At 42.3% G+C, this 24,430-nt stretch overlaps 1 protein-coding gene across 29 annotated transcripts; it reads left to right on the top strand.

Annotated features, from left to right (window-relative positions):
* Positions 1-470: 470 nt before the first annotated feature.
* TPM1 (tropomyosin 1) lies at positions 471-21,727 on the top strand. Of its 29 annotated transcripts, none has more exons than XM_059714782.1 (10): positions 479-717; positions 1,019-1,144; positions 1,321-1,446; positions 8,230-8,363; positions 9,688-9,805; positions 10,928-10,998; positions 11,794-11,869; positions 12,423-12,485; positions 12,861-12,930; positions 14,235-14,317. In XM_059714782.1, the coding sequence occupies exons 1-10, from the start codon at positions 604-606 to the stop codon at positions 14,315-14,317; spliced, it is 981 nt and encodes a 326-aa protein (XP_059570765.1). In that variant the 5' UTR covers positions 479-603. The 29 variants fall into 29 exon arrangements, with proteins under 29 accessions (XP_059570756.1, XP_059570760.1, XP_006277350.1 ...); XM_059714781.1 differs by lacking the exon at positions 11,794-11,869 and adding an exon at positions 11,252-11,327 and having other exon boundaries at positions 481-717; XM_059714774.1 differs by lacking the exon at positions 1,019-1,144 and adding an exon at positions 15,997-16,050 and having other exon boundaries at positions 483-717; positions 14,235-14,313.
* Positions 21,728-24,430: the final 2,703 nt, after the last annotated feature.

Here is a 24,430-nt window from a genome sequence, read left to right as displayed (position 1 = left end):
CCGAGGAGGAATATGAGAGACCCCTGCGTGCTTACACGTTGTTTGACCGGCCTCGTCCCCTCGGGTCTTGTGAGAGGGGAGAGCGGGTATCTCATGTACGACAGGCTGTGAACCACCCCGTGGGGACGGAGCGGACTCCTCCTCCCTGTCGCGGCTCGGGGCCCGGCGCCGGCTCCCGCGGAGGGCGGCGAGGCGGGACGTGGCTCTGCCCGGTGTGCGGAGGGGAGGGGAGGGGAGGGAAGGGGCCCGCGGCGGCGTCGCGGTGCTGGAGGGCTGCGCAGCTCGCGCCGGGATCTGCTGCGATCCGGGACCCGGGGCCGGCTCCCATGTATGGGCATCCCGCGGCCGAGGGGCAGGCGGCAGCGCCGGGAGGGCGGGGCCCGCGGGAGCAGGGGGCGGGAGCGGGGGCAGGCGGCGGCGGCGGAGGAGGGGAAAAGCCGTCTCCAAAAAAGTATTGGATGTCGCGAGGAATGCAGGCAGCCCCCCGGGACGGTACATATCTGCGCGGCGCTGCCCGGCCGCCGCCCGCACTCCCGCCTCGCCGCCCGCACAGCTCCCGCGGCCCCGCTCGTCTGCCCCGCCGCGCCCCGTGTAGCCGCCGCCATGGACGCCATCAAGAAGAAGATGCAGATGCTGAAGCTCGACAAGGAGAACGCCTTGGACCGGGCCGAGCAGGCGGAGGCGGACAAGAAGGCGGCGGAGGACCGAAGCAAGCAGGTCTGCGCCCTGCGCTGCCTCCTTCGTGCCGGAGCGGGGCAGTCCGTCCTGCCCCGCCGGGGAGGGCGCGGGGCTGGCGGCGGGGCCGGGCCCGAGCTGCTCGGCGGGGAGGGCAGGGTGCTCGGGCTAGCGGGGGGCCGGGCAGCCCCCTCCGAGAGGCGACGGCGCGCGGATGGCCCTGTGCAGCTGTGCCCGGGGGCGGCGCGGGGGAGCGCGCACCGGGACGGGACGGGACGGGAGCGGCGGAGGGACGCGTCTGTGCATTGTCTCCCTCTTGTCTCGCCGGGCCGCCCGCGCCTAGATAGAGGATGACATTGTGCAGTTGGAAAAGCAATTGCACGTGGCGGAGGATGCGCGGGACCAGGTGCTGGAGGAGCTGCACAAGGCTGAGGAAAGCCTCCTCTCCGCGGACGAGAATGCCACCAAGGTACTGTGCCTCTGTCACGAGCCAAAGGGAATCTAATGCTCTCCCCTTCTTTCTCTCCCTTTCTCCGTCTGTCTCTGTCCTTTTTCTGTCCCTCTGCACCCACACCTCTCCTTTGCGCGCTCACACTGCCTGCTGCACTCCTGCCCCCTCCCCACTCCTCTCCACCCACGTCGCAGCTGGAGGATGAGCTGGTGGCTCTGCAAAAGAAGCTGAAAGGCACTGAGGATGAGTTGGACAAATACTCCGAGTCCCTTAAAGATGCCCAGGAAAAGCTGGAACTGGCTGAGAAAAAGGCTACCGATGTAAGTTGGACCTTTCCCTCCTCCCACCTACAGGCACAACCCCCCTCCCCACCTTCTCTTCCCACTTTCCCCAGTGCCCCTTCCCCCTTTGCACAGGAGAAGCCTGTGTTTCTGGCCAGCAGCCCTCCAAGGCCCTGCTTGAGGCAGGCTCCAGGTGCTTCCTGGCCAGTGGGGGGTGGGGGGGGAATGACTACACTGCCTCCTTGCATGAGGTGCACACAGCCAAAAGCATTTGACGGGTTTCTGCTCACTTGCACAGTGCTTTCCATGTGTACTCACCTCCGAAGACAGAGCTTGGGATGGGGAGGGGGTCCATTCAGAGAGTTGCAGGGTGGGTATGGAGAAAAATATTCCTGTCTGAGTATTGTAAAGGTGTTTGTAATGGCAAGTTAGTTGTCTCTGTCCTTCCATTGGCCACAGCCAGTAAGGACCACTGTCCTTCTCTTAGTTGAGGGTCTTTAACATATGCAGAGGTACCCACTGCAACGTGTATTAGGTTAGACGGGTTAAGATGCAGTGATAACTCAGGAGAGTAGGACCTGAAGGCCCTCTCCTGGATTTTACAACTGAAGATATTTGAGACTAATAATTCACTTGTCAGAGAGAAATTCAGTAAAAATCAGCTCGGAAGATGATACTTGCTTGGTCTGCAGTCTGTAGGACAGAGATCCAGAGAGTAAGCTGGGGGTTATATATAGCTCAGTACTTTATATGGTATAGTGTGAGAGCCTATACCCCTCCCAGTCAGCCATCCCACCCACCTGTCTGCCCCGGACAAGCATTAAACAGTTCCATGTATGTAATGCATAAAAGTAGCATTTCTGCAGCTTTCCATCCAGATCACGCTGGTTGTTGCTGTGTGATATACAGTCCCCTCTGGGGGAATCTCATCTCTGCTCGATAGGATTTTGCCCTTCCAAAGTGGTGGCATCTTCTTCTAACAGCTTTTAAAATTAACCTGTAAAGTTAATAAAATTAGGAATGGGTTTCTCCAAGTGATGAAGCAGACTAGGGATTTCAAGCGCAAGAAAAATACTTTTGGAAGTTGAAAAGCAAATACGAAAGAACTGTTTGTGGGTGTGAAAGAAGACAAATATTTTGTTTGCATTTAGTTTACTTTAAAAACCAGTAAAAGTACTTCAGCCTCTGCATAGACAACCAGTTGTATCATCTAGCTTGATGCAGAGCTCAGGAACTTTAAAAATATAGGCGAGCGTGAGAGAGGGAGGGAGTCTGTATATAATCTGGATCAGATGTCTCTTTCTTTCTCTGTATATGGCTAAATGGATGAGAGGCTGCTCTCCAGCAGGACGTTTATTTAACTTGTTCAAAGGAGCCGCATATAGATCCAAGGGAGATATTCCTTATAAGGAAAAGTATGCAGACTATTTGGAAATAGCTTGCCTGAGATGAAGGCAGGAGAGGGGAGAGAAGTGCTACTAGATTCTGCAAAGGAAAAAAAGGATTCTGCTGAGCAGTCACAATGGCATTTTCCTTTACTGGAGAACCCCATTTGGGACTGTGAGAGGAGAAGGGTGATTTTATTTGCAGGGAGCTGTAGGGAGGAGATGCCTTGGGTGCCAGGCTTGCATCTCTCTAACACAGAAGGGGAGATTTAAAAGGTTTTCTGTCCTGTGTTTGGTTGCATATGAGTGTGCCTCAGATTGCAAGAGTCTTTTTCAGGGGGCAGGCGAGGAAGTGATTGATACATGGTGCATCTTTGGGGCACGAATCTACTATTTCTGCTACTAGTGCCAGTAGTGCCGAGCTTAAGGAAGGCCGTGCGGGAAGGGGAGGGGGAGAGAGAGCTCCCTGGGGAGGATTCCCATTACACAGCAGGATGAGGAAATTTCAGCAGCATTACTCAGTGGTGCCCGATCAGTCACTGCAAATCACTTCCTTTGAGCCACCAACCCGCCTAACCTGGGAGGTGAAAACCTGGAGTGACTAATGAGACCCGGCCGCTCCCTGCCCCTGCCAGTAGCCTGCAGTCAAGGAAAGGGCAGGGAAGCCCCAGCCCAGGAAAGCGCCCCCGCCCGCCAGTGATGCGGGAGCTGTCACGGCCTTTGCCCCCGTTACACCGGGGCGGTCTGATGGAGGCGGGGGCAGGGAAAAGGCACGGAAGCAACCAACCCCCGCCCCCCAGCCCCGCTTCCCTGCGCGCGGCACGGCCCGGCCGCCAGGTGGCGCTGCTGTCCGCGTTGCGGCCGGGCCCGGAGGTGCAAGGGAACAACCTCCCCTCCACAAGGCTCCGGGCGGGCTCGGGCCCGCAGCGCCGGCCAGGGCGGGGGCCCCCTGCAGGGCCCGTGCGGAGCTGCACTGTGCGGCGCAGGGTGGGGTGGGGCCGGGCGGGGCGGGGCGGGGCGGCGGCACTTCCGGGGCTGGGGCGGCGGTGATGGCGGCGCTGAGCTCGCTGGACGCGGTGCGCAGGAAGATCCGCAGCCTGCAGGAGCAGGCGGACGGTGCCGAGGAGCGCGCGGGGCGGCTGCAGCGGGACCTGGACCAGGAGCGTGCGCTGCGGGAGGAGGTGCGGCGGCGGCGCCGGGGGCCTCGTGCTGGCAGCGGGCCGGGGGCCCTCCCTGGCGAGCGCCGCGGCCTCGCCCCGCGCAGGCCCCGGCCTCGGCCGCAGGGTGGGGGGAGACGGCTCGGAGCCTTGCTCGGCCCCTGGAGGCCGCGGTGCCGGCCGGAGCCGCCGCCCTGCAGAGCAAGAGACCCGGGGCAGAGTTTAGGTGCCAGGGTCGTGGGGCAGCACTGGGCCCCTGGTGCCTGAGGCGGCCGGCTCCTGCTGAGGCACCCTGAGGCCACATCCCCGTCCCCCCCGCCCAGCCGTCCTTCCTGCTCCTGAATGGCAGGTCATGTCTGTGTGGGTGCCTGAACTCGGGGCCTAGCTCCTGGCCGCCAAATCTGAGCATTTGACTACAGTGTCTTGCCATGCAGTGCGTAGCTGGATTGAGGCGCTTCTGTTAGCGTAGTATGTGGTGAATGTACGTCTTGTCCCAGCACCCCTCTGAAGCAGTGTTGATGCTGTCTGGTTTTATAAACCAGGCCCATTTTGTAAACCAGGAGCTGGGCCACAAAGTCTGCTTATCAAAGGTTACCTAGGGAATTACACCTGGCTTCCCAGAGACAGAGAGAAACACCTCAGGCCAGCACTGTGAGCATCCTCCTTCAGATGTTGTTTCCAGTCTAGTCAATGGTTTCAAGGACGGTGAGTGCTCTGATATCAGAAGTAAGAGCCAAGTCGCCTGTTACTCCCAGATATATCCACATGAAGTAAGTTACAAAAGAGAGAAGCATCATTTGGTAGATGCGTCGAGATAGAGCTTTCTCCTGTGGGTACAGCAAGAGACCAGGAGCTTTGCCCTTTGGTTTACCACTGACCTTTGGCAGTTCTCCTAACATCTCTGTACCTAAACTTCTCTTTCTGTAAAATATATATTATAACATTCCTCGTAGAGGTGTTTTGGGGTCTTCGGTAGTTGTAGAAAAATGATGCAAAACAGTTGTTTTATCATTAATTTAGTTGGTTATAAAAAAGGTGCCAAGGGACCTTTGCCTGGAATGTTCTGTCTGTTCTAATCAAGGCAGTAAATTCACAAGTGTGCTATCTGATATCCATCAGTGAAAGAAATGTTTCCTGATTGGTTACAGATGGCCTTCCTAGAGACTACAGTGATGGCTCATTTGAATTCTCTGACCGTACTTAACATTCTTACAAACTCACTTCACATAACTGTTTCTGCAGTTGAACGTAGATCACGTCACGGGTTGCTAATTTGTTTCTTTAAAAGTTCCTTTTTAAACAATCCTAACCATGGCACTTATTTTCTAAAAAACTGATAGCAGTAACTAGGTCAGTGAAGGAAGGGACTAGGTCAGGAAAGGAGAGTGATTTTTCCTATTTGAGGTGATGGATGACTTAGCCACTATGGAATCTTTTCAGCAAAAACAGCTTTACCGCTAACTTACATTTTCTGTTGTACAAGGGGCTAATCTTGTGCTACTTAAAACAGTAGGAGTTTTGCAGTTCCATTCAATGGAAACAGGGTCAGGCCCATAAAGGTGGCTTTAGCCACTTCTAATAAGAAGTGCAAGTCTTATTAAATCTCTGACACAGAACAGAGATTTGAGCTTTGCATGCTTGAGGGCAGGGTTTTGTTTCTTGAATATTTTATCTAGATTTCATAGGGAGTTTATAATCATGAATAATATTTATATTTCCATTTAATAGAAGTAAGTAGTGATGTGATTAAAAACAGGTAATGGACCTGATGAGCACATGTAAATACATGGCTTTGCTGTATGGAAAGAGTACCATTTACACAAATGTAGCTGCTTCTGTACTGTTAAGTTTTTCTTATCAAAGTGTTCACTGCAGCTAGCAGTCTGGGGTGTAAAGCTGACCCGTCCCTTAGTGTAATACTAAGGCGTGTGATGAGCTAGATTTTTTTTTTTTTTTCCTCCTGTGCAAGGTACGAAATGCAAACCATAAGAAAGCTTAGGCACTCGACACAGCATATTGGAACTTGCATCTTTTGATTGCTAACAAGATTACTGAGATTTTGAGAGAACTTGCAGCCATTTTCTTTTTAAAAAAATCAAAAGTCAGTGAATCCAGTTATAAGAATAGCTGGCAAAAAATCTTCCTTAGACAGTAACAATAATCAACCTGTAATGTATTCATGACATCTCACGGTGAAAGTATGTAGCGTACAAGGGCTTTGGTACAAATGCAAAAGGTTATGTTTATCTGTTAGCCATGGGAGTGCCCCTTAATGTCATCAGTATTTTTTTCCCTTTCCTTGCCATATAAGGACAGAAGTACTGCTCTGCAGCAGAATAACTTGGGCCTTATAAGGCTAGTTGGTAAACCCTTGTTGAGTTATAGCTTACAGAACAGGAAGTAAGAACTTGAACTTTAATCACCCTATGTTTTCTAAGTATATTGTATGCTCTTATCACAGTAAGAACAGTTTTAGCATGATAATAATTAACTTGCAGTATTGCTACTTTCCCAAAGTATTTTCAGCCGGCATTTGCAAAAGTACTATTTGCAAACCCCACTTGCCAAAAAAAGTTCTGCTTTTCAAGTTGAAAGATCTGTGTTCTCCTAAAAATCTTGTGGCTTGTAAGGAGTGCTGAGCCTTGCAGCCTGATTACATGGCCAGAGAAAATAGAAAACTTGAGATAACATAGACATTTAGGGATTTATTTTCTTTCTGTGCCTAATCTTGCAGTCTCACTGCCAGTGTTCCCAGTGACCTTTAATAGTTCATAAATGTGTATGTTTACTCTGTGTGTGCAACTTCCATTTGATCTAGTGGCAGTTTTACCACTGTAGTAGAGGGTAGAGATTGCCCCATATTGAAGCTGTTCTCATTTAAACTTAGCACAGTGGAGTCTTAGTCAATGACAGGGACAGATTGGGGTGGAAGGGAAGTGGGGGGAAGGGAGGTGCACTGGTTCAATTGCACTGTACTTTAACTGTGTAGCACACAGGTAGTGAGCTCTCTGCTGTTGATAGCTCTGGTCATAGCTGCCAAGTGCACCCTGCCATGCCAGGGAGCTCTCCATCACACCTGTTCAGAATCCTAGATCCACTCCTGGCCCATGACTAGGCTTCTTGCTATGGTTGTAAATAGTAACACCTAAAAATCTTCAATCGCAAAAGGGTACCAGTATTTGCAAGTAGTAGTTATCAGGTATCACAGTTGCACTTTCCTGGAAGAATAGACTGGGTAAATGTTGAAATTAGTTTTCAATAACTTAAAATGTAATTTGTTTTCTTGAAAGTAATATACCTTTTAAAATAGTGATCTTTTTTATTCTAAGCATTTCTCACCTGTGTCCTTCTGAAAACAAGAGGCTTAATAAGGAAATTGTTTATAGAATCCCGTTACAGGACTTATTCTGTGACCAAAGCAGATGTAGCTTGAAAAATGTCTCAAGTGAAAGCTTGTAAAGATAAGAGGTACACAGAAGACCAGAACAGTAGGTAATACAAGGAAGGCAAAGATGGAGGAAATAATGAAGAGGATGCTTATCACCGTACCCATTCACATGTCCTGTACCTGGCAGTTGCAGAGGCCAGAACTCCTGTAATGTAACTTTAATTGTTAACATACTTGTTAGCATTGTATCTTTTATAAACAAACCCCATCTATATCTTGCACTTACACTGTTTTCCAGTGTTTTAGCACTTCATTTGTGAGAGAGGTTTATGCAGATTCCTTCACCAATATATTGTAAGTGTAGGCATTCCCCGTGCTAACTCACAGAGCTAATGCTTCCTACTTTCCTGTAGCTCAAAGAAGTAACGTGACTTCTTTTTTAGAAATAAGGGCAAATTCCTACCCCTAGACTTGGGATTAAAGCTGCACATCTTCCTTCAATACACTGGTCCGGGGCAGACCAATTAGTTCATGTGAAAAATTGCTACATTTAAACAAAGTTTTTAGTGTCTTTGCTCTGTTCATATCTGCAAGCTGAATGCACAAAACCAGGGGAAAAAAAGGAATCTGACAATATGTCCTATTTTGTTAGTACAAGTTGTGTGGTATTTAGGTACTTCGTATAAAGTTGAGGACCAATAAATCCAATTGATGACTGCACGTTCTAATGAAGGCATTGGTGGGAGTATGTGCACGCAGGCTACTCAGTGGAATAGTTTAGGGTTTGTTCCATGTGCTTTCTCCCAACTTTCATTTTAACACCGTCTCAATGGTCCTTTACAAAAGACCTAGCTTATATTATGAATTTATTTTCTTTGCTTCTTTTATTTAGGCTGAGAGCGAGGTAGCTTCTCTGAACAGACGTATCCAGCTGGTTGAGGAAGAGTTGGATCGTGCACAGGAGCGTTTGGCAACTGCTCTGCAAAAGCTGGAGGAGGCTGAGAAGGCAGCAGATGAGAGTGAAAGGTGAATATGGCTCAATTTTTGATCAGTTCCCTGTCCTTACAAATTAAATATAGTCATGTGTGAGTTAACTAAAAGTAAGCTAAACCACTTCTGTGTTTGATTGCCTGGGGTCAGTTCCATCTTCGTATATATGGACCTCAGTCAATCCTTCCCCTAATCCACAAAGACTTACTGAGCATTCAGGTTTTAGTCTTAGTTTACATGCCCAGTGTAGAGATAATATTTTCAAGTATCCTTTGAATCATTAGGGGTTGTGGTTTGGCCTTTGACCTGGTGTAGAGATAAAGGTTAATCCTAGCCCCAAGGCTGTTGTATTTTGGCCTTAGAATTTTGTGGAGGTGATGCACACTGTTTCCCTTATAGAAGCCTGTATCATGCATCACTCTTGGAGCACTCAAGAAAAATCTTGCACAAAGACTAAATCATCTGGAAAGGCAAACAGGAAAGGACTGGCAGTATGCAGTTTGTGCATCAGTGCAGCTTCTTGTGCTCTTATGAATGCAGGATCAGAGGAATTTAGGATAGAATGTTCAAAAGCACTAGAGGTGCTTTAGGAGCCCATGTCCCATTGGTGTTTGGACTTTTACACCATTTGACTTTTACAAGTTATCTGTCCCAATTTATTTCTTCTGGAAAGATTCCTGAACATTTTACAGTGTGCGCATTTGCCAGCACTGACAGTACAGCCACTTTGAGGTGAAAAAGCTTTGAACACGTGCATGGCATATTGCGTAACAGCTAGGAAAGGGAATTTTTGTCTGGTGCCTGGGGTAAATCCCCATCATTTCAAAAATATTAAATTTTTTGTGCAGAGCAGAAAGTATCTTAAATAGAGGAGGTGTCACAGAATTTTAAATATCCACCTCAGAAATATGCCCCTTGCCAGTCTTCCAGGGATTTGGAGATGCAGTGCCAGGGAGCTGAAGTATTTAGCATGTGAGTTGTAGTGTACATTTTGTCCTTAGTCACTTTTTCTTAGGGACTGAAAAGCAATTCCCATTGTCATTTACATTTTGAAGGGGAGAGAGCTAGTCACTGCATTAAAAAAGTATGAAAAATCTACAGAGGTGGATGATTTCAGATGTTTGCTGAGTTGTGAGTTGCACAAACAACACAATGAACTATTTCTTCCTTTTAAGTCTGACTCCCTTAGAGTTTATTCTTAGCCTGCAAGTGCAAGTACACAGAACTAAGCCCTGGAAATGTCATTTCGCAGTGAAGTCAAATATCTCTGACGCTTCATTCATCTTAGCCTAATGGCATGAGGGTTAGAGGTAAACTAGCAAGCTCTAAACCTTGTATTTCCTGTTTTTCCTGTCTTCAGAGGAATGAAAGTCATTGAAAACAGAGCCCAAAAGGATGAAGAGAAAATGGAAATCCAAGAGATCCAGCTTAAAGAAGCCAAGCATATCGCTGAGGAGGCTGACCGCAAATACGAAGAGGTCAGTTCTTGAGTGCAAACTGCAGAGCAGAGGCCATACAGACTCTGACTACAGCTTTTTGGTTTTGTTTGTCATACAAGTACAAGAGGTCAGAAACATAGTGCTGCTCCCATGAAGGACTTATAGCAGAAATGTGCTCCTGGGTGTCTCCAGAGATGAGGCAGTTCTATGTCTGCTGAAGAGCTTTGCCTATTCCTTAGCACAGCAGGCTCTTCTTGGGCTTGCAGCTAAAATTGGCACCAACAGGATTAAATGAAGCTAACCTGTCAGTCGTCTTACCATGTGTTTTGATACCACACATCTAGTGTCATGGCATCTTGCTATGCTATGCTTGCACCAAAATGGTTGAGAGAAGAATCCCTGCCTTCTTCAGAGAGACTATCAGAAGAAGAAAGAAGTAGTTTTGAACTATTATCTCTTATATTTTTTATCTAGTTGAGGATGGTCCTGCTTTGAGCAAGGGGTTGGGCTAGATGACTTCCAGTAATCCCTTCCAACCCTAATCTATGATTCTGTTATGTTACTGGATGTTTTCCATGGGCTCTATTTCCAATGTACCATAATATGAATGGAGCCTTGTGAGTCAAAAAAGGTCTGGTTCACTTGTCAACTCTTTTTTTTGTAGTAGGGAATCTTTGTACCAGGGAAGACCAGAGGGGAATGGGTGAGACCCTGTTCCCCCAAGCACCTCCCGGAGTAACAAGGAATAACAGCCACAAGTTGATTGAGAGTAGGTTCAGGCTAGACATCAGGAGGCGCTACTTCACAGTCAGGGTGTCCAGTATCTGGATGGCCAGTATCTGGAACCAGCTTCCAAGGGAAATGGCGCTGCCTCCTACCTTAGGGGTCTTTAAATGGAGGCTTGATAATTACCTAGCTGGGGACATATGAGCTTAAGCTTACCAGGGGTCATATGAGCCCAGTATTCATTCCTGCCCACAGCGGGGCGTCAGACTTGATGATCTGCTCAGGTCCCTTTGAACACTACATCTATGAACCTATAATATTATGGAAAAGGATCCTTTTATTTAGATTATTCTAGCAAGAGATATTACCTGAGGCATTGACTGCATTAGCACAGAGCTTGCAATAATACATGATTATTATATTTGCCTCTTATAGGTGGCGCGTAAATTGGTAATTATTGAGAGTGATCTTGAGAGGGCTGAGGAACGCGCTGAACTTTCGGAAGGGTAAGGGATCGAACTTCCCCAGGATATGTGTGAGGTGCTGCAAGACAGTAACTGTAACAGCATGAAATGTTGGCAGTACACTGTGTGTTCAGCTCAAAGCTATGATTTGCTCATTTACTGTAATGATTGAGATAAACAGTAAACACCAAAGTAAATGTGTGTGTATGTATATGTGTATGTGTTGTCACTGCATGCTCTACCTGCACACTGATTTTGTGAATGGCTTTTGTGCATTTCATGTGTTCACTAACAGCCAAGTCCGACAGCTGGAAGAACAGTTAAGAATAATGGATCAAACCTTGAAAGCATTAATGGCTGCAGAGGATAAGGTACTGATACTAATATACAGTTTTTAGGTTTAGCTGCAACCCAAGTCTTTCAGCTTTCTTAGCCCATCAGTAATAATGAATGAATCCTCACTGCACTCTTTACTTTCTTTGCATCTTGCTTTGGTGGCTTTCTTAGTCTTTTATTCATTTTTACTTTTACAACCAATCTTTTGTGCAGCCAGAAAAGAAGCTGAACTATCTCATAGTTAAAGGATGTGTGAGCACTTCTAAGTAAGCTCAGTGCTGTAGAAAATAATTGTTTTTTAAAAAAAATATATTTTAAAGATATTTCTGGCACTGAAGGATTGCTTTCAATTCTGCGATGGCTTCAGCTACTTTCTATGCCGCTCTTTTGCTCCATAATTGGTTTCATTTTTCTCTATCTTTTTCCCCCCTTTTTTCCTATTTCTTTGGCTTGACTGGTCTTCCACCTGCCCCCTTTCCTGCCTCTGTTCCAAAATAATAGCAAATGTGCTGAGCTTGAAGAGGAGTTGAAAACTGTGACCAACAACCTGAAGTCGCTGGAGGCTCAGGCTGAGAAGGTAGGCTAGAGCCTTACGTGAGAGCATGTCACTTGGCAAGTAATTAATCCAAAAGGCCTACATTTTTTCTTATTCTTTTTTTTTTTTTAATATTTGCACAGTATTTCATTAAGGCCATATGATAAATGGAAAAGTATGGGCCTGTTACTTAGCTGGTATTTGGCCATATTCCAGAATCATGAGAATCGTTATTCAAATAAAGACTCAGTCAGTGTTAACTGTTCATCAACCTTATATTGTGTGCTATGTCATTCAGCTTTAGTATTAAGTATCTAGTATTATCTTGCCTTTAACCTAGCCTCCCACTTCAAAATTTTAGGGTTAAATTCTTCCCTGAGTTACCACTACCTAGTCCCATGCATTTTAGAGCAAAACTTGGTTCTTGTAATAAATAAACCAAAACATGATCATCGTACCTTGTAGAAGAAAATGCACTGCACCGTTAACTATGCTGATATGAGGGTAACGTTACATTGAAAGATTTGTCATGCATGTTATATTTTCCTAAACCAAATACTTGGTCTAACATCTGTGATGCTCTTTCTAATTACAGTACTCACAGAAGGAAGACAAATATGAAGAGGAGATTAAAATCCTGACTGACAAACTGAAGGAGGTAAAATTTGAGCAATTCTGTAACAAATCTTACAATACCACTATGTCTCTCTTAATATGAAGTCAGTTTATGGCTAATAGCAGTACGTTAAATGCCTGCTCAAAAAAAAGAGCATTTTACAATACAAGCATTTCTGGCTTTGTATTTGTATTATGTGCATAAAAATACAGTAAGTACAGAAGTCAAGATGGTCAAGGATCCGGTTTTAGGTCCATCTTGCATATAAAGTGCAATGTACTTTAAAAAAAAAGTGCAGTTAAAAACCACTGCTGTGTTGTTGTTCTCGTACTTATAATTGCTTTTGTACTTCTAGATATATCATAAATATCCTAAAATTACTTCTGTGGTTTTTGACATGTACATTCTTAACCTCAGGCCGAGACTCGTGCTGAATTTGCTGAGAGATCAGTAACCAAGCTGGAGAAGAGCATTGATGACCTAGAAGGTATGATTCTTCTTTTTCTCATTTGCTACCAAATACAAAGCTTGTGTCCACCTGTATATTTTTTTTACTGGATGTCCTGCAAGTTCTTACTTATGTAACCAATCCCATGCCAACAAAATAAAATATTCCTTTAAATAGAATATGAAGAATACCCCCTAAATGAATGTAGTATTTTCCAATCTAGATTTATTATTGACTTACCAGGTTAGGTAGACAGTGTTTTGCTCTTGCCTTTTTTCTTTTTTCTTTTATATTCTGAGACCTGTTTTCCTTTAAACTCTTCTACTTGGCTATACGGAGAAGGTAAATAATCAGAAGATAAAATGAATACCCTGGTTTAAATGTTTATAAATATCAGCAAGGAACAGTATTTTGTTTGGTTGTTAGGAATGTTGCAAGCTAATTCAATTTATGACTGAGAGTAAGCACAGGTCAACGCAACTATTTTTTTGAAGTAGAACACTTATTATTGTCCAGTAAAACCAGTGCATTGTGTACACATCAAGAAGCTGAGATTATTTTATAGAGCACATGGAATTTGTTTTAGAATATTTAGAATCTTTCAGAATTCTAGCAAAGTACTTTTTGTGCTCTGGAGAAATAAATCACTTGTGCTTTCTAATTTAAAAATATTTCCCTTGAAAATGTGCTACTTTGACATTACAGTAAAATTTCTTGCTTGGTATAGGAGACTGTCTTGAGCTAGAGATCTTTAAAGGGTATGAAAGAACCAGCCAGCTGCACAGTGGTCAGTGACTCCGTTTTAAAAAAAAAAAAAGATCGAGAAAGGGGAAAAAAAGAGGGAGAAAAAAGTTAAGATGCTTGGGAAGAACAAAACCTCTGGAAAAAGCTTGTGTTTCAGAGTAGCAAACACTGTAATATCTTTTTAAAGAATAGTGGACATAGAAAGCTCAGTTCTCCCACAGCGGTATTTTTAGATCTGTACATTTGTTGCATGTGCCTATACAAAGTGTAGAATACAAGCAAATACAGTTTAGTGAAATGGTAACTGTATTTTCTTTACATGCTTGATTTTCTTTGGCTTTATCTCTCTCAGCTTGGCTTGCCAGTGATGCAGTAATATTCATTGACTTTTCATGTAAAGCTACTTTCTGTTTTTATTCCTTCCTAATTGATATTTGATTTGTTTTTGTTCTTTGTCTGCTACACCACTTCCTTCTGTGCACTATTCCCTTTTCCTGCCACTGCTTCCGGATGGTATCCCATGCCACCACCTTCACCTTCCATCACTTGATCATACACCATTTCCTCGCACATCTCCGCCTTCCCCTGGGAAATATTAGATGAGTTATATGCTCAGAAACTGAAGTACAAAGCGATCAGTGAGGAGCTGGACCACGCTCTCAATGATATGACTTCCATGTAAATGTCCTCCTCGCCTGTGCCTGCGCTACTTTCCTGATTGCTTAGTTGCAGTCTTATGAAATGAAACTCCCTCACTCTCTAGGGCGAACAAATTCTCTTAGTTTGTTCACACATGTAAAATATAGCTATTTTTTTTGTCTTGGTAAAGAGTAGGCAAGTACTTCTTGCCTGTCCTAGTGAATTTTCTTAAGAGTTTTTCAAGATTAGCTTTATAAACTCATGTTTGCATTTTCATTTTGGATCCATGAATTGGCCTTTCCTTATAGTTGTCATGCTTAATTCACTTTTACTTTCCCATTTTCAGTTTGCTTCTGTTCAGATATGTTACACAGACCACTGTTTTTAAGTTGCCAGAATAGAAATGTTTCAGTATGTGCTATACAAAGGGCTTTCTTCAGAGTTTGTTTTACTCTTGTGAGTAGTAACTACCTCTGGTAAAGAATCTACAGTGAGAATTTCATTGTAGTCTGTGGGACTTGGATAACGTGTTTCATTCATTTTTTAGTAGTGTTTCTTAGTTTTCTGGCCTGCCCTAATATCTCAACAGTTATTGCTAATGACAAAATACTTTTAAGACCTTCTTTTAAAAAAGGGACATGGATTTGGAATGTAAATCTTGAGTCTTTGAAAAATATCTTCACATATTTTATTGGCAGTGATGGAAATAGCTTACAAGACAGAAGTGTTGCAACACTGGCTTTAGTTAACAGGCAGTTATGGGAAGAAACTTGAAAAGTAGTAAAACTGCAAGGTTGGTAAGAGTATGACCAACCCATGATGTGCTTGGTGGTCTAGTATTTGTAACAGACTAAATTTTCTGACAGATACTAAAGACACTGAACAGGAGTCAACTATGCTGAAACCTTTAAATTCTTCCTCCCCATAGTGATGCACTTGTGCATAAATTTTGAAGAACTGACAAAGGAGAACTTGGCCAATTGTGGTGCACTCTAAAGTGTGCCAGTAGATGTTCCTTCTGCATCTAAAGGATCTGGAGTTGCAGATTTTTAGTAAATCTTAGACTTTGGGTAGAGCCACAAATGTGCTTTGCATGTGTTGAAAATTTAAAATTGTCTTATCTAGTTAAAAAAATCCCTTGGTGCACAAATTATTACTTTTGCCATACCTTGTAAGGATTAGAAAGTTGTGGTGGTCTAATATCATCTGTTTTGCATGTTTTGATTCTAAATCAGAAAATACTTTTAGTGGCTCTTCACACTAACATCTTCATGTACAAATTGCAGGCCTCTAGGTTTTTCTGTGCAGAGAACTAAATGTAGTTTCTTGCATGCATTAGCAACTATTAGCATAACTTTAATCTAAGAGATGTCCAGTTTGAAAGCAATGCCACAGGCTTTGGAGACTTCATTGTTGTAACAGCTTGTCTGTAATGAGCTTTGAATTACAGATGTGAGGTTTTTCTCCTTTCTTTTGTTAGTAAGTGGACTTTAAGTAAGGGAGAGAGCATTCAGAACTGATTCTCAGCTATAAATACATTTACTCATCTAAGTGTAAATGAGGCATTGCTGTAACATTCCAGTAGTAGGTGTGGGATGGTATTTTGCTAGCAATCTAGCTTGGCATGCTTAGTTCTGCTGTGCGGTTGCTGTTTTTCCCTTTATTTCTTTCCATTATGCCATTTTCATTTTCCACCTTTTCCAACTTCTTTTCTTCATGCAGATAAATTTCTTTGCTTCACCTGTAAAAAGACATCTTCATCCAACTGGATTAAACCACCTTTTCAAGCTCTTGGATGTTTCATGGGCTCACTGTCCTGCCTTCCAGCTTACCTTGATCCTTTTCTTTTAGACTCCTGTCTCAGGATATTGCTCTTTGTGCCTTCTATTGTACAGAAACTCCACTTCTTTCAATGTAAAATAAAACATCCCACTGTGTAAGCTGTATCCCTTTTGCTATTCTTTTGCCTTTTATTTATTGAAAACTATTAATAAAGTTAAAAATCTGCTTTTTTGCCTTTAGGAATCTATTTTTGGCTGCCCTTCCCTTCTTTACTTTTCTACCCTTTTTCACAAACCTTTTGCTTGGTTATCAGAAATGCAAAACCAATAATATTAGCTTGTGGGGTGACAGTGGTACACCTGGGTATCCTAAATTGATCATTTTTGTAGTGAGATCTTCATTTTTTCCCCTCAAATTAAAATGCAGATAATATGAGACTCAGGCTCAGTGGGGGTTTTTTTAGGTTTTTACTGTTGGGCCCAAATCTGCAAGGATACAATTCCCACTGAGGTCATTTGGTCATGGGAGCATAGCTGAGAGTGCAAGTTGGCCCTTGGAGATCTCTTGGCAGTCAATTTTTCCAGAGTCCAGAATTTCCTCTTAGCTTGATACTGAAGACTTCCTGCCTTACATAAGTGCATTCTTCATTTAACTTTTCAGGGAAAGAACTTTTAAAGGGATAATGTCAAGTCAAAAATCACTTTTTTTTTTTTTTCTAAACAAAACCACCAGATGTCCTGATCTCTGATTAACTACTTGAGTTCTGGAGCTATGGAAATCTGTAGATGTTGTTTACTTCTTAAATTTTACTCCCTAGGTTGGGGGAAAATGCAGTGGAGTTTCACTTTTATCTTTAATCAGTTTTATAGTTTTGTGTTGGCATAAAATTGCAAGTTTGAGTTGCAGAGAAATGCTTTAAAAATTAAATCAGTCTTGTAATTGTCAGTAGTTAACTCATACTGCCCTGCCTTCATTACATATTACATTAAATGTTTTCGTTGATCTCTGGTCCTTTAAATCTTTGTTCTGAAAAACCTAAATGGTGGGTTCATATTGACCTTGACATTGTCCTTTTAAGTATAGAACATGAAATATTGTCATTTTTTGCTCTCCTATGTTATATATAATTAGAAGTGCAATGGTATTTCTTTAAATTCATTGCAACTATTCTAACTTCATTTCCTTCATAATGAGGGGAAAAATTAAAATAGTTTTTTTACATTAAAGTGAATATCAGTTTAAACTAAATTGACTTCTAATTACTCCTTTCATTAGATTTTGTTGCTAAAGTTTCCAAAGCTTATAAAACATAAATCAGCTCAAATCAGTGTACCTAAATTTACTGTTCCATACCTAGATATTCATACTTAATTGCATATCATTCCCATGTAAATGGTAATGTGGAGTTGCCTTAGAGAGCTATTATCTTTTCTTTTTTGTTTTACTTTTGTCAAATGTATAGTACTCCATGAGGCTTGAAAATGCATCCTTCCCTCTTGCAGTCCTTTCATAATTGGTAATTTCTTCTCTACTTCTCTTTTGTTTTGGTTCCAATTGAAAATCAACACTTTTTTCCATTTCTGTTTTTGAATTTTTTTTTCAACTTCACCACATAGCATCTTTTCATAACGTGATACTATGCTTGATCTGAATATTGATCATTAGAAAAATTGAACCAGGTGAGGATAGAGAAACTCGAGGTTTTTTTGGTGGTGTGTTTGCTTTATTTTGTGTTGTTTTTTTTATGTTTTTGTTTTTTCAAATTTCGTCAAATCTAAAAAAGCCTCAGATTTAATTCTTCTCAAAAGAATTATAAGCCACAAAATAAAGATAGGTGTAATTTGGACAATCTTCATATTGGCCAATAACTATACAATTATCAATTAAATCTGTCCTGTTCCTGTTCATATATACATTTTAAAAGTTGGAAAACTTGTGGTCAAGATGATCAAGTCTGACTAGTGATTTTTAGAATTAGTTTTAGTTTGGGCATCTAGAATTTAATTTTTTGCCTCAAAAAAAGAAAGTGTTATGATGCAAACAAATATGCAGCTCTTAGTTCAAATTATAACACCATATTTTTTTGAAGAATCACTACATAGATTTTGATATTCAGAGTGGATGCTTGTTTATCTTGAGATTTGGATAGTGTTTCCAAGTGTGACTTAATGTGTAACATTGCAGTGATGAAGAGGGATGCTGAGGCAGTCTGTCAGTTGTAACAGACCCAGGTTCTGGGCTTACCTGGCTCAGGTGTTTGCCATTTGTTGCACAAATGTATCCTGTGGCCTTGTATGGCCTTGTTACTGCTGTAGGATGTTATATATTGCTGCTGTAGCTCTCAGGTGGGTTGTCTGAAAGGCAAAACAGATTGCTCTGCACACTGGAAAAACTGGGTATGAACAGTCAAAATATTCATGTAAAATAATCTCAATTCATATTTATGCTGTCAATAAAAATACAAAACAAGAGAAGGAAACAGAATACATTGTCATGGAACAATCCTCACTAGATTTTCTGTTTTAATACTGTAGTTGTATGTGTGGTGTTTGATCCTGAAGCTCAACTGTCATGACAGTCCTTGAGTATTTTGCTCTACTCAAGCAGAATGGCAGCTTGCACTCATTGTTTCACCTGAACATTGCCTACTGTGAAGCCTGTCACATGTACATGTGTGAATAGCATATTACATTCAAGGGCTTTTAAATCCTCCTCATTTTAGTAATTGGGAAATGCACCTTAGTTTCCCAAAACTATTTCAGTTGCCAAATCACACAATACAGAGAACGTGCAGTTAGTCATGCAGGGCTTGATCCAGTCATGTTAAACTGAACACTGAGACTGCAAGAGACTCACTGAAAAAGATGCGGTGATTTCAGTGTCTGTTACACTGAGCCAAGACTTCACTAAGCTAGTGCACTTCTTCAGTCAAGCCTGATTATACGCTTGATTTCAGTCATGTGATGTTTAGCTATGAAATCATACCATGTCTTGTGTACTTGCACAGAATGATGGTAGTCCTAAAACAAACACTGGCACAGTTGCTGCTGCACGCAGGTCTAGGTTTAGAAGTTCACACTACATTTCAGATGGTTTCACTTGGGAGATACTTTTGGGTCTGCCTTTTGGGTTTTTTTTCCCACTATTGATCTGTCCCACAATCTAATCCCACAAGAGGAGTGTTAGAGAAGTCCTTCAAAGGTTGTAGTGGGTGTTCCTTGGGCTTTGGAATAGGTATTTATATTTCTAGTACTCTGACTAAAGGTAAGGAAAGGATTTTCTCTCTGTTTTACTAGTTACTGAACTGTTTTGTGACTAGTTTTTATTAACTCTTACTTATCTTTATTTTCTGTTTAATCTTTCTTCATTCTGCCTTTTTTCCTTCTAACTTGCTTGCTGACTGTACAGACCAACTCTACCAGCAACTTGAGCAAAACAGTCGCCTAACTAATGAACTAAAGTTGGCATTGAATGAGGATTAAACTTTGGTGTGGATATACTGTCAGCTGTTTTTAAACATAAACTTACCTAAATTCCTCAAGAATGAATGAGTCCATGTAGAAATATGCAAGAAACCTGTAAATTGATATTAAGGGTATTGTATCTGCTATAAATTAATGGATGACACACTTTCAAATGATGCTGGAAAAATGTGGAAGTGCCCCTTCTGTTATGGCTCCTTTAAATTTATATCTTGGAGCAGCTGCACATTCTTTATGTGTAATAGGTGCATCCTTTCCACTACACTACCAGTTACAGTCTCTGGCCAATAGTATTTAAAAACCAGCACCGTTTCTTGTAGAAAACTTATTCTTTCATTTTAGTTCCCATTATAATTTGGAGTTAAGAGTTTTACTGGCTACTAGGGGAAATGAGGGTGGGGAGGGGATGTTAGCCAAGATTTCCGATTTCAAAACCAAAATAAAATATATTCCCAGCTCTTTCATAACTGGAAATTCAGTGCACTGTTTTGAGTTTACAATAAAATGGCCTTATATTTGGGTGAAAGCAGCCTTAGAAATAGGAGTCCCATCTTAAAATACCTGGTCAGTTTAAAGGTATGCTTGCATCAGCATAAAGTTGTTGTTATTGGATTCTGATAGCATGTAGCTCCAGAACATTGTGCGTATATATTGTCATATAAGAGTGTTAAATGACTGCTCTATAAAAGTGTGCATGCAACGTAAAACTACTAACTGCCAATAAAACACTTTTTGATTATATTTAATAGCCAAAATAACATGTTAATTTTCTCAGAAGCCATTTAATTGGAAGGGGGTTGTTTTTGTGTTTTGTTCTCTGCAAGTTCTGAATTATGATGCAGCTTGAAAAGTGTGAATGTTCTTGGAGTACAGAATCATAAATTCTGTCCTTCTTGGTGGTTTGATATTTTATTCTTTTTTTTGTAAATTTCACCCCCTTCTTTCTTTAATCCTCCCCTTCCCCCCCCCTCCCCCTGTCCCTGGCTTATGACCCTTACAAACATCTTACCTCTTTTGACAATGGTCAGTTTTTTTTAGACATGTAGCTGCACAGCAGTTCAAAACTTGCATCACTTGAAGTTCACTTTATTGATCTGAATCTTTTGTCATAGTCTTGGCTAAAGATGCTAGTATTTACGAGCATGCATATATCTCATCCTTCTAAACTCCTCCATGATAAAAGATGATTGCATGGTTTCATGTTAAGAAAATTGATGCATCCAAAGAACTGTTATTCATGTCTTAATTTTTTAATCCCATAACAGAGAAAGTGGCACATGCCAAAGAAGAAAACCTTAGTATGCATCAGATGTTGGATCAAACTTTACTGGAGTTAAACAACATGTGAAAACCTTCTTAGATGCAACCACATTATTTTGTTTTTACACCTGCTTGCCATGAAACCCCTTAAACATGTTTTTATTTTAGTTTCACCACAGTCACAGGAACATCTGCTTACCTACCAGGCAGGGGTCAGGGAAACACCAAAATGGGCAAGCCATATGCGGGTTAAACTATTATGGTTTAAATGTGCCATTTCCCAAGGTGATGTCGCCTACACTTTGTAGAGAGTTAAGCAATACAGTATGCTTAGTCTGTCTAGGAATCCTTGCTGCGGCAGAAAGTGTCCCACCTCAAGTGCCAACTATATTTGACAAGAAGACTGAGTAATGTTGGAGAGACAGATCAGGTGCGGACTGGTGCTACTTTTAACAAAAGATACAACAGTGGGCTTTTAGTTTGATACTGTACAATTCAAATATTTGTGCAGCATGGTAATTTATTTTATCTGAGTTGTATTGATCTGTGAAGATTTGAACCTTCTGTGCCTTCGAATTCAATAAAACAAAGGGATAGGCAAGAAGCAAAATATTTAAGATTTTCTGATTTTTAACTAGTAGACTTGCAGCTCATTACAAATGTGTAGGTCAGCATTTCAGCTTGAGTATTCATTCCACTGTATTTTTCATGTTGAAATGAAAGATTCATTAAATTCAGGAGAAAACGTGAATTTGGTAGAGATTGTTTTAAATTGTATTTTATTTGTGTTGAGTTGGGAGGGGGGATTATAACTTGGTATTTCCCTCACTTTATTTTACACACCTTTTAAGCAGTTTTAAAATTATGCCTGTATGTAAACATTGTATAATGATATGAAATAAAATGCACATTTTAGGACATTTTTTAAATTTTGGCCTCCTGTGATTTATGTCTTTCATTGTACTAAATCATTATCTATGCAAGGCATGCACATGCAGGTGTTGTTCGTCAGAATAAAATATATTGACAAGCTGACTTTCCCTGTTCTGTTCTGTTCTGTAAGAACAGAATCAAAATAAGTGCTATATTATTTTCCAGCCCTGCACTGAGGAATGTGGAAACTGTTCAAAAATACACCTCAAAATTAAGATACTGACTTTGGCTTCACAGCTGAGGTTGAGTCCTGCCTTCACACACAAACCATTAACTTTAAATGTGAAACTGTTGACTCAAAATGCTAGCCAATCAGGAGACATTTATAGCTCAAGTTAACACAGCTTATCAAGTGCTAATGCAATATCTACTACTTGATCTCGCTCCAAATGTAGATAATTCAAATTAATTCTGCAGTTAAGACTTTTTTTTAACATGTCAGGTCTATGTCTTCAAATTGATGGACAGGATTTTTAGGCATCACTGCAAATAGCCAACATGCTGTATGGGAGAATGTTGTTCACTTTTGCAGCCAAAAACAAAACTAGCTTTAATTTTTACTGAAATTGGAGAGGGAAACATGGGCAAGAGTCCTTTTGTATCAGAGGGACTAGTATGCCCTGTGTCACATGATTCCTGAAAAGGATTGGTCTGGATTGGGACAATCATTCCCTCTTTTTCTATATTCCTGTCTTCACTGTTAGGAGACAGGATGAGTAGCCTGTCCTCCCCTGTTTCCAGCAGCCAGGTAAGTGGGATGAAGACTACTTTAAAGATCATCAAGGCTAGGGACAGCAATGGCATATAAACCAGTATAAATTTAAGGAAACAGGTTCAAATCTGTAACACAACAGAAGTTCAGTGCACATAAACTGCTCTCAAAATGGCTGAAGTGGGTATCAGACTTAACTGATTTAGGTTAAATCAGAGGCAAATGCCAGAGGCAGTGTGGGGGCAGGGTGGTGAGCAAGGACTTCCCACAGATGCTGGCAATGGCAGGGGGGGGCAGGTGGCAAGCAGGGACCGCCCACAGAAGCCAGCAGTGGCAGCCAATCTCAGGGAGAGCACATGCCCACCCTACGTGTCACCTATGCTAGCACCCCTTGGCTTCTGGCCTGAGCCACTGCAGGCATGCGGCTGTATTTTCGCTTGCTTATCGGTTCAATCTCCACAGCTTAGACTAACCTGTGAAGACTGAATTGTTTCAGCCTTGGGCTTTTTGTTTGTCTGTACTTAGCTCAAAAGACTAGTACTGCTGGATACTGAGCAAGTAATAGACACCAAGTCACTCCATGGTGGCTTGGGCTTTGTTAGAAATTGTGGAAGGCTAGGGAGTATGCAATGTGTTTTTATACAAATTAGAAAATGAGACATAAGCTGATTTCCCTCTCCCCACCCCACCCTGGTTTGTGCCTAGCCTCTGTTCATCAGTGCAGAAGGGATGGAAATACTCTGGTGGGAATATTTCCACTGTTAGGCTTCCAGACATGGTGCAGTGCTGCTGTAAAGGCCTCCTGCCAATTTTTGAAAGATGGGTTAGGACATTGCCAGCATGGCCTGTGACCTGTAGGTGCTAGAATGGTCACAGGATTTCTCTAATGTATATTGGGAGCTAGGCCATCTCGCAGAAGTCCCAAGGATATTGGAAGTGCAGAGGTAGATAGATTAATAATACCCTTCTGCTTCATCAGTGCAGGGATTGAAAGTTAAATGATTCAGCTGCAGGAGTCCAAGCCTGCACTCAGTCACTGTTCTGAGGTGCCCCACTAAAGCCAGGAGGTGAGTTCACGGTAGTTAGGGCTATGGTTGTACGATTAGGCCCTAGGCCACACAGTGAGTCGGTGGCTGTGCTGGGTCTGAATAGAGACATTCTTGGCTTTCAGCCCTGAGTTAAATGCAATAGAATGCATTGCCTGTCCCAATGGGCTGTTTTATAGTACTACAGTTCGTGACTTTGTATTTAAATCTCAAGTATGTTCGAGAAAGGTTAAACCTTATATGCTTGCAGGTTAAAATCTCTTGCCTTCATGGAAGCTGTAAATTGTGCTTCCAGTGTGGGCATATAAATTTCCCATTTTCATTTGGTTGCTACATTTTTAATCTCTCAATTATTAAAAGGGCAAAGCTGCAAAGAGGGAGATGAATTTGTCTGAAAACAGCTTTGCTCCTGTAGTAACCTTTCTCCAAGTGGAAGTGCTGCAGCTCAACCCTTGCAATAGGCCTTCCAGCTCCAGGGAGAACTAAAAGCAAAAGTGAACATTAGTGAGAGCCTCACCCCAAACAGGTCTTACTTATTGATTAGCCACATCCATGCACATAGTATGGAAGTTGCCATTGTACACCTCAGCAGCTATTACAGACGCATTCCTCCAATTCTTACTCGGGCAAATCTCACTGAAATATGCTTGCAAGTATAATCAGTCGAAGCTTTCCACCTTTCAGACCCAATCTAATGCCATCCCAAACAAGCATAGGCTATGTTCCCAGCTGCTGCTGTCTATTGTGTCAGAACTAGTAGCTCAGGAAACTAAGTTTATAGACAACCCATTTTGTTAAGTTACGGAATCCCATATTTTAAGTTTCAGTAGCGTATGCCCCCAAGTGAGAGCAGCTCTTAGCTTCTTTGAATTCAATAATCTACTTGGCAGGCTGAAATATGCTATTTTTGTTGTATAACATTTTAAGTTTATAGAGTGTTC

This window comes from Alligator mississippiensis, chromosome 11, assembly GCF_030867095.1.
Source record: "Alligator mississippiensis isolate rAllMis1 chromosome 11, rAllMis1, whole genome shotgun sequence".
NCBI classification, from domain to species: Eukaryota; Metazoa; Chordata; order Crocodylia; family Alligatoridae; genus Alligator; species Alligator mississippiensis.
Note: the sequence above shows the minus strand (reverse complement) of the source record. Positions and strands in the feature narration are given on the sequence as shown.